The sequence below is a fragment of the Alternaria viburni genome (genome assembly GCF_023758015.1).
Source record: "Alternaria viburni strain BMP 2772 chromosome Unknown scaffold_4, whole genome shotgun sequence".
Lineage (NCBI taxonomy): Eukaryota > Fungi > Ascomycota > Dothideomycetes > Pleosporales > Pleosporaceae > Alternaria > Alternaria viburni.
This window is the reverse complement of record NW_026055773.1, coordinates 1,293,069-1,305,661: the sequence shown is the minus strand read 5'-3', so window position 1 is coordinate 1,305,661 and position 12,593 is coordinate 1,293,069. Positions and strand designations below refer to the sequence as shown.

Below are 12,593 nucleotides of genomic sequence, written 5' to 3'. Positions count from 1 at the left end.
CGCTGTTCCTTCTCTTTCCTACACGGCATCAAGACCTACGTTTACCTCTCAATCGTCAATATGCTTACCAACGGCGCTCTTGCGCTCGCCTTCCTTCCTCTTACACTCGCCCATTTCCAGCTCAATTTCCCTGAAGCGCGTGGATTCACCGATGACACTGAGGGCAACTTCCCTTGTGGAGGCTACAACGATGTCCAGCAAGAGCGCACCGATTTTCCAATCACCGGAGGGCCGATACAACTGCACATGGAGCATCCACAGACCAACGTTGCTGTATACATGGCCATTGGCGATAACCCGGGAGATGGATTCAGCATCGTCGCGCAGCAACAGACCCAAGTATCAGGTCTAGGAGACTTCTGCTTCGGTCACGTCTCCCTACCGGAAGGATTGAATGTGACGGATGGTACCAAGGCTTCGATACAAGTTGTTACCAACAACCATGAGGCGGGTGGATTGTACCAGGTAAGCCTTTGACATGGAATGATCCATCATCGCAAGAAAGTCGCTAATGGTCACATAGTGTGCGGACGTGACCCTGGTCAACAACGCCCAGATCAACTTCGCCGACAACTGCAAGAACCAGACAGGCATGAAGGTTACTCAGGAAGACATTCCAGGAAACCCCAATGGAACGGAGACGGAGACAAGCCCAAGCTCGGCCGCCAGCGGAAGTGCTGCATCAGCGACGCCGACAGGTGCAGCAGTGCAAGCGAAGGCTTTCTCGTGGGCATTGGGTGCTGTTGGTGTGGCTGGAATCGCACTCCTCTAAGTAGATCTGGGCGTTTTGAAGTAGAGCATTAATACCACTATTCGCGATCAAATTTAGCGCAATGGTCCAGTCTGCTGGGATGGAGCATTTTTCCTTTGGTGTAAAGTTGATGGGCCGCCATTCCGCATGTTGACCTTGGACGTCTGTGCATCTGCGTCTGCATGAGAATTCAATTGAAACAATAGCCAACGCGTCATATTGAGTATCTCGAGGTGCATGAGATGGTTGTACAATAGGCTGGGTGCAGGTGTTGGCGCGTACGACCCCTCTGACGTTGCGGGGATCTGAAGCTTCCACAAGCGAGGACATGCACACAATCGGCGCTTCCGTCGAGTTTCGCCGATGCCCGCAACAACTTCACCAGCAACACCACCCTCCAAGTCTCGGCCACGATCCCGAATTTAGGTGCGTACCGGCCCCGCGCTCGCTCTGAGCCCAAGCCCTCACTCCAATCTGCGAAGAACCCGGACCCGACCGCTGACACTCCACGCCTACAGCTCTCCCCACGTAGTCATCCTTCCTCAACACCGCAAATATGGATCAAGCAAAGTTGGCGCGCATGCAAGCGTCGGTGCGCATTGGTACGTACTCCAATTCTGAGCTGCAATTGCTCTATAGAGCAGTCAGCTATGCCATTCGAGGAAGTAGTTGCTAACTTGTGTGTGTACAGGGTAAGCAAGCCTCTCCTGCTGTATTTTGACAGCCCCGCACCGCAAAATATCACGAACCCGCGAAATCCCACCACGACCGCCCATTGGTAGCGAGCGACACTCAGGAATGAGATGGACACGAGGGATTCGAGGCTAACTCGATATATAGCGGCAAGGGTACTCCCCGCAGGAAGGTCAAGAAGGTCCACAGGGCCGCTGGCACCGACGACAAGAAGCTCCAGACCGCGCTGAAGAAGCTCAACGTCCAGCCCATCCAGGCCATTGAGGAGGTCAACATGTTCAAGAGCGACGGAAACGTCATCCACTTCTCAGCACCAAAGGGTACGTCATCCCAAGCGTTGTGACATGTGGATAAGGAAGAGTGCCTTGGTACATCGCAGACATGGCACTACATGATCCACACTCATGTCACCCTACTTTTCCGTCGCAGTACATACTAACTCACGCATCGTATAGTCCACGCATCAGTACCTGCCAACACCTTCGCCATCTACGGACACGGTGAGGACAAGGAGCTGACAGAGCTCGTCCCCGGCATCCTCAACCAGCTCGGCCCCGACTCGCTCGCATCGCTACGCAAACTCGCCGAATCCTACCAGAGCATGCAGAAGGAGAAGGGCGAGGATGGTGACAAGAAGGAGGACGACGACGAGGAGGACGATGATGACATCCCCGACCTCGTCGCTGGCGACAACTTCGAGTCCAAGACTGAGGTCGAGTAAGAAGTTACGCCAAAAGTAGCTTAAGAAAGGGTCGAAAGAGTCAGAGAGGAGATTACGTGCAATGACGGCCTACCGCATGTATATTGATATGGAGGACTTCATGAATGCAACGACCGTGACGGTCAGCAATCGCGGTGGGTCTTGCAGGCAAAATACCGGACTGGCGTTATGTCTCAGGAAAGATATGAATGAAAATCTTCTAGCACGCTCTCCACGATCACTGCGCATAGATGACAAACCAGAGCATACCTATATTTCACGTTGCGAAGCCTTGAAGTCCGCATCCGCGTCTGTTGGTTAGACGCTGCGGATGAAATTTCCCAAGATGCTGCGGAGAAACCGAAATACCAAAGATCTCACGAGTACGTCATACCAGATGGCCCAGCTGCAGAACTCGCACTTCGCGATGCTCTTGTCAGGAGGACGGAACGTCCCCGCGTTGTTCATCGTTTCCAAGCATGTAAGCACCGCTCTGCACAGCTATGTATTGTCAGCGACGGATCAGCAGCAAGGGATTCCGGGATTAAGCGTGAAGTGGCTAGCACCCGCTCCTTATCTTCCTTTTCCCAAGCCTCCAATATCTAGCAATGCGTGTGAACAGCCTGTCCACGAACGCGATTCATAAGCGTGAGCATAAGCAACGCCCGAAGCCGGCTAAAATCCTGATAACGGAATCGTGAAAACCATATATCAAGCTAACAACGCGCTTAGCCCATTGAAACGTCGCACCCTCGATTCAGCATCGACTTAACGATTCGGCGGCTCCCCACCTGCGGTGTCCCTGAGGCTTGAAGCGCGCCTAAAGTTTAATAGCGACGCGTCTCCTGAACTTTTTCTTTTGCGACGTGTTTGCATCTATCTCTTCGTCTTCTTTTCATTCTGATACCCAATCTAAGCGCATCTTCTAATTATCGTTCACCATGAGTACCGAAACTATCCTGATCCTCGGAGGATCCTTTGCAGGCATCAGCGCTGCCCACTACGCCCTCAAGCATGTTATCCCACAGTTACCCAAGAAGGATGGAGTTACGTACAATGTCACGCTCGTCAACCCCTCCAAAGACCTCTGGTGGCGCATCGCAGCACCTCGGGAAAGTGTCTCCAAACAGATGATGCCTTCGGAGAAGACCTTCTACCCCATCGAGCCTGCGTTCACTTATGCCTTCCCCAAGTTCAAGTTCATCCAAGGAACTGCGACAAATGTCGACCCCACCGGCCAAACAGTCTGCGTTGAAACCGCATCTGGCGAGCAGCAAAACGTCGAATACGCTGCGCTTGTCATCGCGACTGGTTTCACCACACCAAGCCCGCTCTTCACACAGGCAACCGACCGCGAAGCACTCGAGAAGGTTCATACCGCCTTTCAGGAGGGCCTGAAGAGCGCAAAGACAGTAGTCATCGGTGGAGGTGGCCCAGTAGGTGTCGAGACCGCTGGAGAGGTTGCAGAGATTCTGAACGGCAGACCGGGTTTCATGGCATCCGCGCCTAAGAACCCCAAGGCAAAAGTCACGCTCATCTGCGGAGACAAGAAACTCTTGCCTCTTCTGCGTCCAGCCATTGGTCAGACCGCCGAGCAATTCCTAAAGCGTCTCGGATGCGATGTTACCTACAACACGAGGGTTGTTGGATCCAGCAAAGCGGGCGAAGAAGAAAGCGCAAAGACGAGGGTGGAACTCAGCAATGGCGAAACAGTCGAAGCGGATATCTACATCGATGCGACAGGCTCTCGGCCGAACACTGGCTTCCTTCCGAAGGAGTGGCTCGATACCCGCAACCGCGTCGCATGCAACGACAAGACCCTCCGCGTCGAACACGAATCCGCCGGTCCCCGCGTCTACGTCGTCGGCGATGCAGGCTCTTATACTCGTGGAGGCGTCATGGACATGTACGACGCTGTACCTGCGGCTATGACAAACCTCAAGAACGACCTGCTTGCCCACCTGACTGGGGAGCCACACAAGGGCGATCGCCACTACACGGCGAACCTGAAGGAGCAGCAGATCTGCCCCATCGGCACCCAGAAGGGGGTTGGTGCATTCAATGGCTTCAGGGTGCCTAGTCAGATGGTATGGATGATCAAGGGAAGGGACTACATGATCAGCCAGCTTGCTGAGGGCACATTGAGGGGTGATCAGTTCAAGAAGGAGGGCAAGTGGACGCCTGTTCAACAGGCTGGAAAGGCTGGACTCAGTTCAGGGTAGGCGAAGCTCGACGAAGCTACGATTGCGAGCAGACTTTGCAATTTGACTGAGAGCATCGGATATACCTGTAATGTTTTGTTTGTCGCGTCGCGTTCATAGCGCATCGGGATACCCTTGAGGCATAGCGTGTAGGTTACGTAGTTTTAATGTTATATGAAGTCGACCTGCTTGCTCTTTTTACAGCCAACAAACTTGACTTGATACGTGACGATGGGGTTGTGATCTCCATGCCCCACCCATTTAAGCTTAACTCTAGCGCGTCATAGCTCTAAGCTCCAAAATTTCCCAGCGCCAACATAGATGCTAACAATTCGCGCCTCGAACACCGCATCCGATTCAAGCGCGTATCAATTTCCAGTACATTCGCCATGGCAGCCGCAACCCAGCCCTCCCCAGCGCTCACGTTCCCTCGCCCCATCTTCGCCGCCGTCTCCCCGCACCCGTTCCTGCAGGCGCATCTGTCCGCAGAGAAGAAGAAGCCCATACGCGCAAATGGCCGTACCGCAACCGAGTTCCGCACACCAGGTATCAACACTGGAAGTCTCACCCATTGCAATGGCAGTGCAGTCGTGCGACTGGGCAACACAAGCGTCGTCTGCGGCGTGCGCGCAGAGATCTTGAAAGAGGAAGACATCCCGGGTACCTTCGAGTATCCCGGACAGACCGCCGGGCAGGATGCGGAAGACGAGGAAGACAACGGCGAAGAAGTGGAAGAGTTGAGGTTACTGGTCCCGAACGTGGAACTGTCTACAGGCAGCACGCCCTCGCACATCCCCGGCAACGCGCCTTCCACATATGCGCAAACGCTCATAACCCGCATACGCTCTCTCCTCAACTCGACACGACTTCTCCGCGCTTCAGATCTCCGCATACTATACAAGCCATCCACAAACCCCGAAGACCCAGACTCAGAAGCGGAGACCCAACTGAAAGGGTACTGGGTTCTCTACCTCGACGTCTTCTTCATCAGCATCGATGGCAACGCATTCGACGCGGCGTGGATATCCATACTCGCTGCGCTCCGCGACACACTCCTACCACACGCATACTACGACGACGAGTACGAGGGAATCCTATGCTCAGACGAACCCAAGGAGGCGCATCGCCTTCGCTTACGCGGTCTGCCGATACCTAGCACGTTTGCAGTGTTCGAAGGCAGGAGAGAGGATGAGGATGAAGAAGTAGACTTTGTGCTCAGCGATCCTGATGCGTTTGAGGAGGGCGTGTGTAGAGAGACTGTTAGTGTGATGGTGGACTGTGCAGGCGGAAAGAAGGGCACGAAGGACTTGGTCATCAGGAGGGTAGAGAAGAGCGGCGGAGGTGTTGTCGGAAGGGAAGTGATGGCAGGATTGATCAAGAGAAGTATTGATCGGTGGGGCGCTGTTGAGAATGTGCTGAGTGGGAAGGTTTGAGTGAGCTAGCACGCTTGCGATTCTCACCATGAGTTGCGGCGAACTCAGCAATCTTCATCCGCCATCGATGCAGTATTGGAACGGCACGCATGGAGTTCATCTCGGTACCTGACTGAAGGAATAACAAAGTGAACGACGGCATGTCCAAGGGACATTGTTGCAGATCGGACAACTCTTCAACCTGCTTAGTCAAGGCAGAAGCGATCGTCATCATGTCGTCCAATGCGAACGACGGCCTTGTTTTCGAACATTTAGGAAGCAGTCACTTCGCGAATGTAGAGCAAAGCTTACGCAGACGGTATCGAACAAGCACGTTGCTAGTATGGGTACGCCAGCCTGCTCAGGTAGTTACGAGGCGCGTACGTCACGCAAAGACCTCATCATCGCTCCAGAATCTTGATTTCTGCCTTCTTTGAACCACCTAGCTTTTCATTCTGCATACACGAGTCTCGCAACCGCTCGACACTTCTAGACGCGACTCATCGCTTCTCACCTAACTCAACGCACAAGATTGCGTAACCTGTCAGAACCAACGAACAAAAACGTCTCCCTGGGGGATCAAACGCTCCGTTGTTCCGCTAGAACCTTGTTTCGTTTGTCCGCGGCACGCTGCCGCTCTGGTGTACCGGTCGCTACGTCCCGTGGAGGCTCAATAACCGTAGTACGTCTACACGCCTATATACTAACACAAGCGCGCGACGTACGCAGCGCCTAGAAGGAGCCTCTAGAGCATGTTGAAGCATACGTAGTCCGCAGACCTTTGCTACGCGCCCGCTGTAGCCAGGCTTTATCCATGGAGTTGTACAGGGAATATTTGCGCGCATACAGCCACTCCTTCTACTCGGAGTAGATGCAGACACTACGATATCTCCACTTATGCGAATCGAGACGACGGTGATCTTTCTCAACTCCACATCTGAGCAGTAACCTGTAGTATGCCATTCAAGTGTGGTCTAGACCACACGTCCCCTCGCACAAGTCCTGTGCGTCTCATGAATTGTGGGGATGGTAATTTCGTTATCGATACGAGCCGCTGTGCCACGAGCTGTCGTTGAGACGTCAGGTACCAAATTAAGCAGTGCAGCTACACTCCGGCTACTGTGAACTTGTTGAATGGCGGCCGCTCTTCTACCGGTCGGAGACCTCTGCCAGGTACGCTGCAGGAACGCGTATGCTGTAGAATTAGCCTTGGGAGAGGACTTTTGCGTGCTAAACTTGACTTGCAGGTCATCATAAAATTGTGATTCGACGCCACGCACATGTCGTGCTCGGGGACAGAGCGTCAGCTCGGACTGTGGCATGCTGCAGCGTGATGACCCGTGGACGAGTTTAGAAAGATCACGTGGGATTCTTTATCGATTCTGTTTCTGGATACAGGACATGACAGCTCGTCAAGATTACCGTTGCCCTGGATCGTGTCCTCATCGACAGCAAGCGGTCCTTGCGAAGATCTCGTTTCCCAGGTACCGGGGCGATCCTCTGAGTGCTTCCCGTCGCGGCCCAGCGGCACACTCTTTGAGCTCCACATAGTGTGGGTTTGGTGGAAGAAAAGAGCATGTCTGCCGGATTGTCCTCCTTATCGGAGCCCTTGCATCGAGGCCTGAAAAGAAACATGTGCAGCAAATGGAAGCGCGCGCGGACATTAATCTTAGGCAGGGGGAGTCAGCACCGTTTGAAGATCAGCCACCTGGGCCTCGCGTGCGACGATCGTGACGCTAAGCGCCCCGAACGCCGCCAGGAACGGAATCTGTCTTTCTGTCCTATCGATACGTCAGCCGTCTTCCAGACTCTGGCAAAAAACAACGGGAGTCGCGCGAACTGCATGTTGGTATGTTTCAGATAGCGACGGCGTACTGCAAGCATCGCTGCAGGCTAGAGGGAGTTGGGCATCGTCACCACGTATTCTTGCGACTCGCGGCATAGCATTCTCTCATCCTACCCCTGACACCCGCGCCGCCGCCTTCGAACTGCGCGCGGCTCCCCTGGCTCAGATCTCCACCCGGAAACAACTACGCACCTACGCGAATCTAGTCACATCAGTCAAACTTTTGGATGCCTCAGCTAATCTCGTACTAGAACGGGGCGCCTCAAGCGTGGGCTGGCCGCCCCCATGGCTGCATGTAATTCCCGATGCATGTGGGCGTCCCTGGATATATTATCTAGTAGCTTGCCCACCAGTTTCCTGTTCTTATCGCTGTCTTCACATCGCTCTCTCTTTGGCTTCCGGTGGAATACCATTCTTTCATTCTTTTGACTCTTTACACACTCCTTTTGAAATCAAGAGCCTACAGAGTCTGTGACTCGGTCCTTTCATTTTCACACAGCTCACTCTTTTCGCTGTCTTACGACTCATACAAGATTTCCACATACCCCAAAACCACAACCAAGCCAATATGCGTTTCGATATCGTCTCCCTCACGGCTGGCTTTGCCGCCACTGCCTCCGCTCAATGCGTTGGCAACTACTTCAGCTTCTACAACCGCGCCGGCAATGCCATGAGCTACCAGCGCCTCGACCCCGGTCTGTTCCCCGGAACCGAGAGCCCCCATCTCCACTCTTTCGACGGAGGAAACGGACTCTCCAAGTCCATGGGCTTTGCAGACACCCAGGCCTCTGACTGCACCACTGCCCGTATCAAGACCGACAAGTCCTTGTACTGGCGCCCCACCCTGTTCTTCACCAACGGAACCAAGCTCTACCGCGTACCTGAGCTAGCCACCAAGATCTACTACAAGTACGGCGATGGCAACAACTGGGCAAACGTCACTGCTTACCCAGAAGACTTCAACATGATCGCTGGTAGCCCGCTCAAGCGCTCCGACGGCGACAACCCCGCCGGTGTTCGCTGGGGCTGCCACGAGCCCGACGGTGGCTCCACAGCCATCTTCGCCAACGGATTCCCCAAGGGTTTCAGCACCTGCAAGTACGGCTTCGCTTCCGAAGTTACCTTTCCTTCGTGCTGGAACGGCGAGAAGATGGATCCCAAGAACCCCAATGCGCACATGGCCTACCCCAACGGCAACGCTGGTGTCGGTATCGAGAACTGCCCCATGACCCACAGGGCTGCGCGCTTCCCTACCCTCTTCATCGAGTACTGGTGGGACGTCACCAAGTTCACCTTTGGCCCTGATGAGGCTCCTTGGGTCCTGTCTAACGGTGACCCAACTGGTTACGGGTTCCACGGTGACTTTGTAAGTCCTTCTTTACTCCTCTTGACATTTATTTCTAACAAAGCAATAGATGAACGGATGGGAAGCCGGTGTCCTCGAAAAGGCCGTTAGCGAGAACGACGGTTGCAAGTGCGGTTGCGGCTGTGGACAAGAAGAGATGGAGCAGTGCTTTGGCTCCGCGAACGTCAACAAGGATAGCGATGAGTCCTGGAAGAGCTGCTCCGCTATGGAGGCATACGGTGGTGATGACGGAAGCGTTCTTGACGCTCTCCCAGGATGCAACCCCATCCAGTCAGGCCCTGCTTCTGCTACCTCAGCAACTGGCGCCGGTTGCACCGCTGCCGCTGTTCCTGCTGGTAACAGCACCACCGCTTACTCCGCTATCATGACCCCCACTGGCATTGCTGCCATCTCTTCTGGATACGCCGCTGCCTCTTCTGCTGCCTACTCTGCGGCCGTACCCAACGCTTCTTCTGCCGCTACCGCTCTCCCCCTGAGCTCATACTCAGCATACAGCGCTGTGCTTCCAGACAAGCAGATGAACACAGCAACTGGCGGTTATAACGCCCCACAGGCTACCCCCATGGTGCCATCTGAGGTTGCAGATGCTACTACCTGCGCCAGCGCACCTATCGTCACCGAGACGATTAAGCAGACGGTTACTGTTACCGTCGATGGAAACAGTGCTATGAGCACCGGCTCTTACGGCGCGTACTAAGCCATGTTTTGGCGAATTGCAATTTCTGCGCGTTGTGAAAATACTCGAACGAAAATTCAGATCGTATAGCTTTACGTTCCTTGTACATATTTCTGCCGCTTTTTAGGCAAACAAAGAGACATAGAGGATGGATAGATTTCCTCAACCAATCGTTTATCAAAGATACTTTTTATTTGCCATTAACCCTTTTGACACACGTGTGATGGATGAGTGATTAGAGCGGGCAAAGTAGCAGGCGGAATGTGGGACAGAATCGGCGCTCGTCGTGACCGACCGCCGTCTTGAAATTACCGTTATCCACTTACCGACCCCACCAATGTACACACCCACACGCCCAAAGTCCGTCGCGACAAGACTCGAAGCTCGAGCGCGAAGCCTGGAAGACTGCCGTTTTGACGTTCCATATTGAACCGAGAGTGACGTAGGTAGTGTGAGATACCACATTCTTACCACGTCAAGTTAGTAAAGTTGGTAACAACCCTGGAAGGGTAAAGACCTCGGGAGGGGAATGTGGAGCCGAAACGTCAAAGACAGCGGGGATACTTGCTGTCAAGTTCATTTGTTCCAGCGTTCTTTGCTGTCCATCAATCTTACCGGGACTAAATGGCAAGTCCTCAGCAGTATCCAGTTGCCATCATAGGGGGAGGCCCTGTAGGCCTTTCTTCCTCAATCCTGTTATCCCTTCGCAACATCCCACACGTGCTTTTCGAGCGTCACCTTGGCACTTCAATCCACCCCAAAGCATGCGGCCTAAACCAACGAACCGGCGAGATATTTCGTCAGATGGGAGTGGAGCAAGAAGTTGTCGCCAATGCAGCGCCTCCGAACACATGTTCCAAGACCGCGTGGTACACTTCTCTGGGTCCTACTGGTACCAAGATAGTCTCGCGCGACGCATGGGGTGGTGGGAGATATGCCGACGAGTATAGGACAGCAAGTCCTAGTCGCTATCTCACGTTGCCACAAATACGGCTTGAGCCCATTCTTTCACGAAAGGCCAAGCAGTTGAATCCGAGCGGTGTGCAGTATGGCGCCGAAGTTATCGACATCGTGGAGAAGGAAGACTACGTGGAGTTACGGATTGAATACCATGACAAATCTAGACCTAGCGAGACTATACGGGCTTCGTATGTCATTGCAGCTGATGGCGGGCGTATGGTAACAAACAAACTTGGTATTGAACTGCATGGGGAGAAGAACATAGTCGACATGGTGACTGCACACATTCGAGCACCAATATCCCTCAAACATCCCGAACCAGAAGCGTTCATTACTTGGTTCATCAACCCGGAGATGGGCGGAAGTATTGGAACTGGCTATATGTACCACCTTGGCCCATACCCCAACAATCCCGACACAGAAGAGTGGATTTTTGCCTGCGGCATCCTGCCCGACGACCCCGTCCGATTCGACAACGGCGCAATGATGAGTAGATTAAAGAAGAGCATCAACATTCCAGACTTGGAAGTTGAAGTCATGAGTTTGAGCCACTGGTCTGTCAACGCCATTTCAGCTGAGCAGTATCGCAGTAAAAACGGCCGCACTTTCCTCGTGGGTGATGCGGCGCATCGCCTACCTCCATGGGGTGCTCTCGGACTTAACACGGGTATTCAAGATGCCAACAACTTGGTTTGGAAGCTAGCTTTATTGCTCCAGGGCAAACTTGGGAATGGCGACTTTCTGGACACCTACGATGAAGAACGCCGCCCGATTGGAGAAAGAGTTGCGCAATCGAGCCTGGTTAATATGCGGAGTCACAGCATGATCATGGACAAGGCATTGGGTATCAGCAAACACTCTTCGGTCGAAGAGAACAAGAGAGCCATTCAAGTCCTGCTTGACAAAAGCCATCCGGGCTATGCTCAAGTGCATGCGGATGTGCAGAGGGCGCAAAACATTCTCGATGCCGAATTCAAGGCACCAGGGGCAGAGATAGGCTGGTTTTATCCAACTGCTGATATCGACAATGAGGGGCGGGATAATTTTCACGGTGGCCAAGTGGACGAGACTGGGAAGCTGAAGGTCGCCGAATACCACCCTTCGACCATTCCTGGGCATCACTTTCCCCACATGTGGCTGAGGAAGGGAGATGATGTCGTTTCGTCCCTCGATCTTTTGTGCTTGGACCGTTTCGTTCTCTTTACGGCCGACCCTACTACTTGGAACCAGGTCAGAGACGAGCTAATCCACGTTGTTGGTATTGATGGTAGGGAACTAGAAGATATTGATGGGAAATGGGATCAGCTCTCAGAGGTAGGACGTAATGGAGCGGTTCTAGTAAGACCAGATGGTATTGTAGCCTGGAGGAGCAAATCGGGTGGGCAGGACGATGTAAATAGACTGCATGCAGTTGTTGCACAGATACTGCGAAGGTAGTCTAATGTAGACAGAATGCTTGCCTATCATCAACCTCCTGACTTGACCTCGTAGACCAAGTAGAGCTTGCTGTGCGAGTTGGCCTGCGATTTCGGATCCAACAGAACAACGCCGCAGCGTCAAATCTCCCCAATTTTGTAGCTAGCAAATGCGTGATCCTATGCAGTTGTTGCAAAGCCGCGCTGCCCAGCTAGAATTTGAATACTCGTATACCAAAGTACAATCTCAATGACCAGCCCGAACTAGGGCCAGACCGCGTCTAAGTCAAAGGCGCACTCCCATCTGAATGTTGCGTACAAGTAACAGGCTCGCCTCCGATGCGATACTGAGGTAGACGGGCCAACGAGCCCCCACCATCCAACGAGGGTACCTAAGAGTGTTGTATCAAGTAGACTGTAAGGCCGCCGGTTAGACGAGAAAAAAAGGGGCGTAGAAAAATCGGCATCACCATCTTCCTCGATTTTCAAGGTCAACCGGCCCAAAATGATGATTTGGGGGCTGTCCGAGCAAAAAGATACCCCAACAGCCGGGGAAAAAGACAAAAAGGTTCG

The 12,593-nt window shown here is 53.4% G+C and overlaps 6 protein-coding genes across 6 annotated transcripts; all 6 read left to right on the top strand.

The window, feature by feature from the left end:
* Positions 1–60: 60 nt before the first annotated feature.
* J4E79_002714 (uncharacterized protein) lies at positions 61–772 on the top strand (the record flags this gene model as incomplete). The annotated part of the gene is made up of 2 exons (XM_049351611.1): positions 61–465; positions 524–772. The coding sequence occupies 2 exons, from the start codon at positions 61–63 to the stop codon at positions 770–772; spliced, it is 654 nt and encodes a 217-aa protein (XP_049214249.1).
* A 535-nt stretch (positions 773–1,307) lies between these two features.
* Positions 1,308–2,165, top strand: EGD1 (Nascent polypeptide-associated complex subunit beta; the record flags this gene model as incomplete). Its single annotated transcript, XM_049351610.1, has 4 exons — positions 1,308–1,353; positions 1,400–1,430; positions 1,592–1,764; positions 1,900–2,165. The coding sequence occupies 4 exons, from the start codon at positions 1,308–1,310 to the stop codon at positions 2,163–2,165; spliced, it is 516 nt and encodes a 171-aa protein (XP_049214248.1).
* Positions 2,166–3,085: 920 nt separating this feature from the next.
* Positions 3,086–4,366, top strand: J4E79_002712 (uncharacterized protein; the record flags this gene model as incomplete). The annotated part of the gene is made up of 1 exon (XM_049351609.1): positions 3,086–4,366. One exon carries the CDS (start codon positions 3,086–3,088, stop codon positions 4,364–4,366), a length of 1,281 nt encoding a protein of 426 aa, XP_049214247.1.
* Positions 4,367–4,734: 368 nt separating this feature from the next.
* Positions 4,735–5,778, top strand: J4E79_002711 (uncharacterized protein; the record flags this gene model as incomplete). The annotated part of the gene is made up of 1 exon (XM_049351608.1): positions 4,735–5,778. One exon carries the CDS (start codon positions 4,735–4,737, stop codon positions 5,776–5,778), a length of 1,044 nt encoding a protein of 347 aa, XP_049214246.1.
* A 2,393-nt stretch (positions 5,779–8,171) lies between these two features.
* J4E79_002710 (uncharacterized protein) lies at positions 8,172–9,666 on the top strand (the record flags this gene model as incomplete). The annotated part of the gene is made up of 2 exons (XM_049351607.1): positions 8,172–8,969; positions 9,019–9,666. The coding sequence occupies 2 exons, from the start codon at positions 8,172–8,174 to the stop codon at positions 9,664–9,666; spliced, it is 1,446 nt and encodes a 481-aa protein (XP_049214245.1).
* A 783-nt stretch (positions 9,667–10,449) lies between these two features.
* J4E79_002709 (uncharacterized protein) lies at positions 10,450–12,105 on the top strand (the record flags this gene model as incomplete). Its single annotated transcript, XM_049351606.1, has 2 exons — positions 10,450–11,919; positions 12,097–12,105. 2 exons carry the CDS (start codon positions 10,450–10,452, stop codon positions 12,103–12,105), a joined length of 1,479 nt encoding a protein of 492 aa, XP_049214244.1.
* Positions 12,106–12,593: the final 488 nt, after the last annotated feature.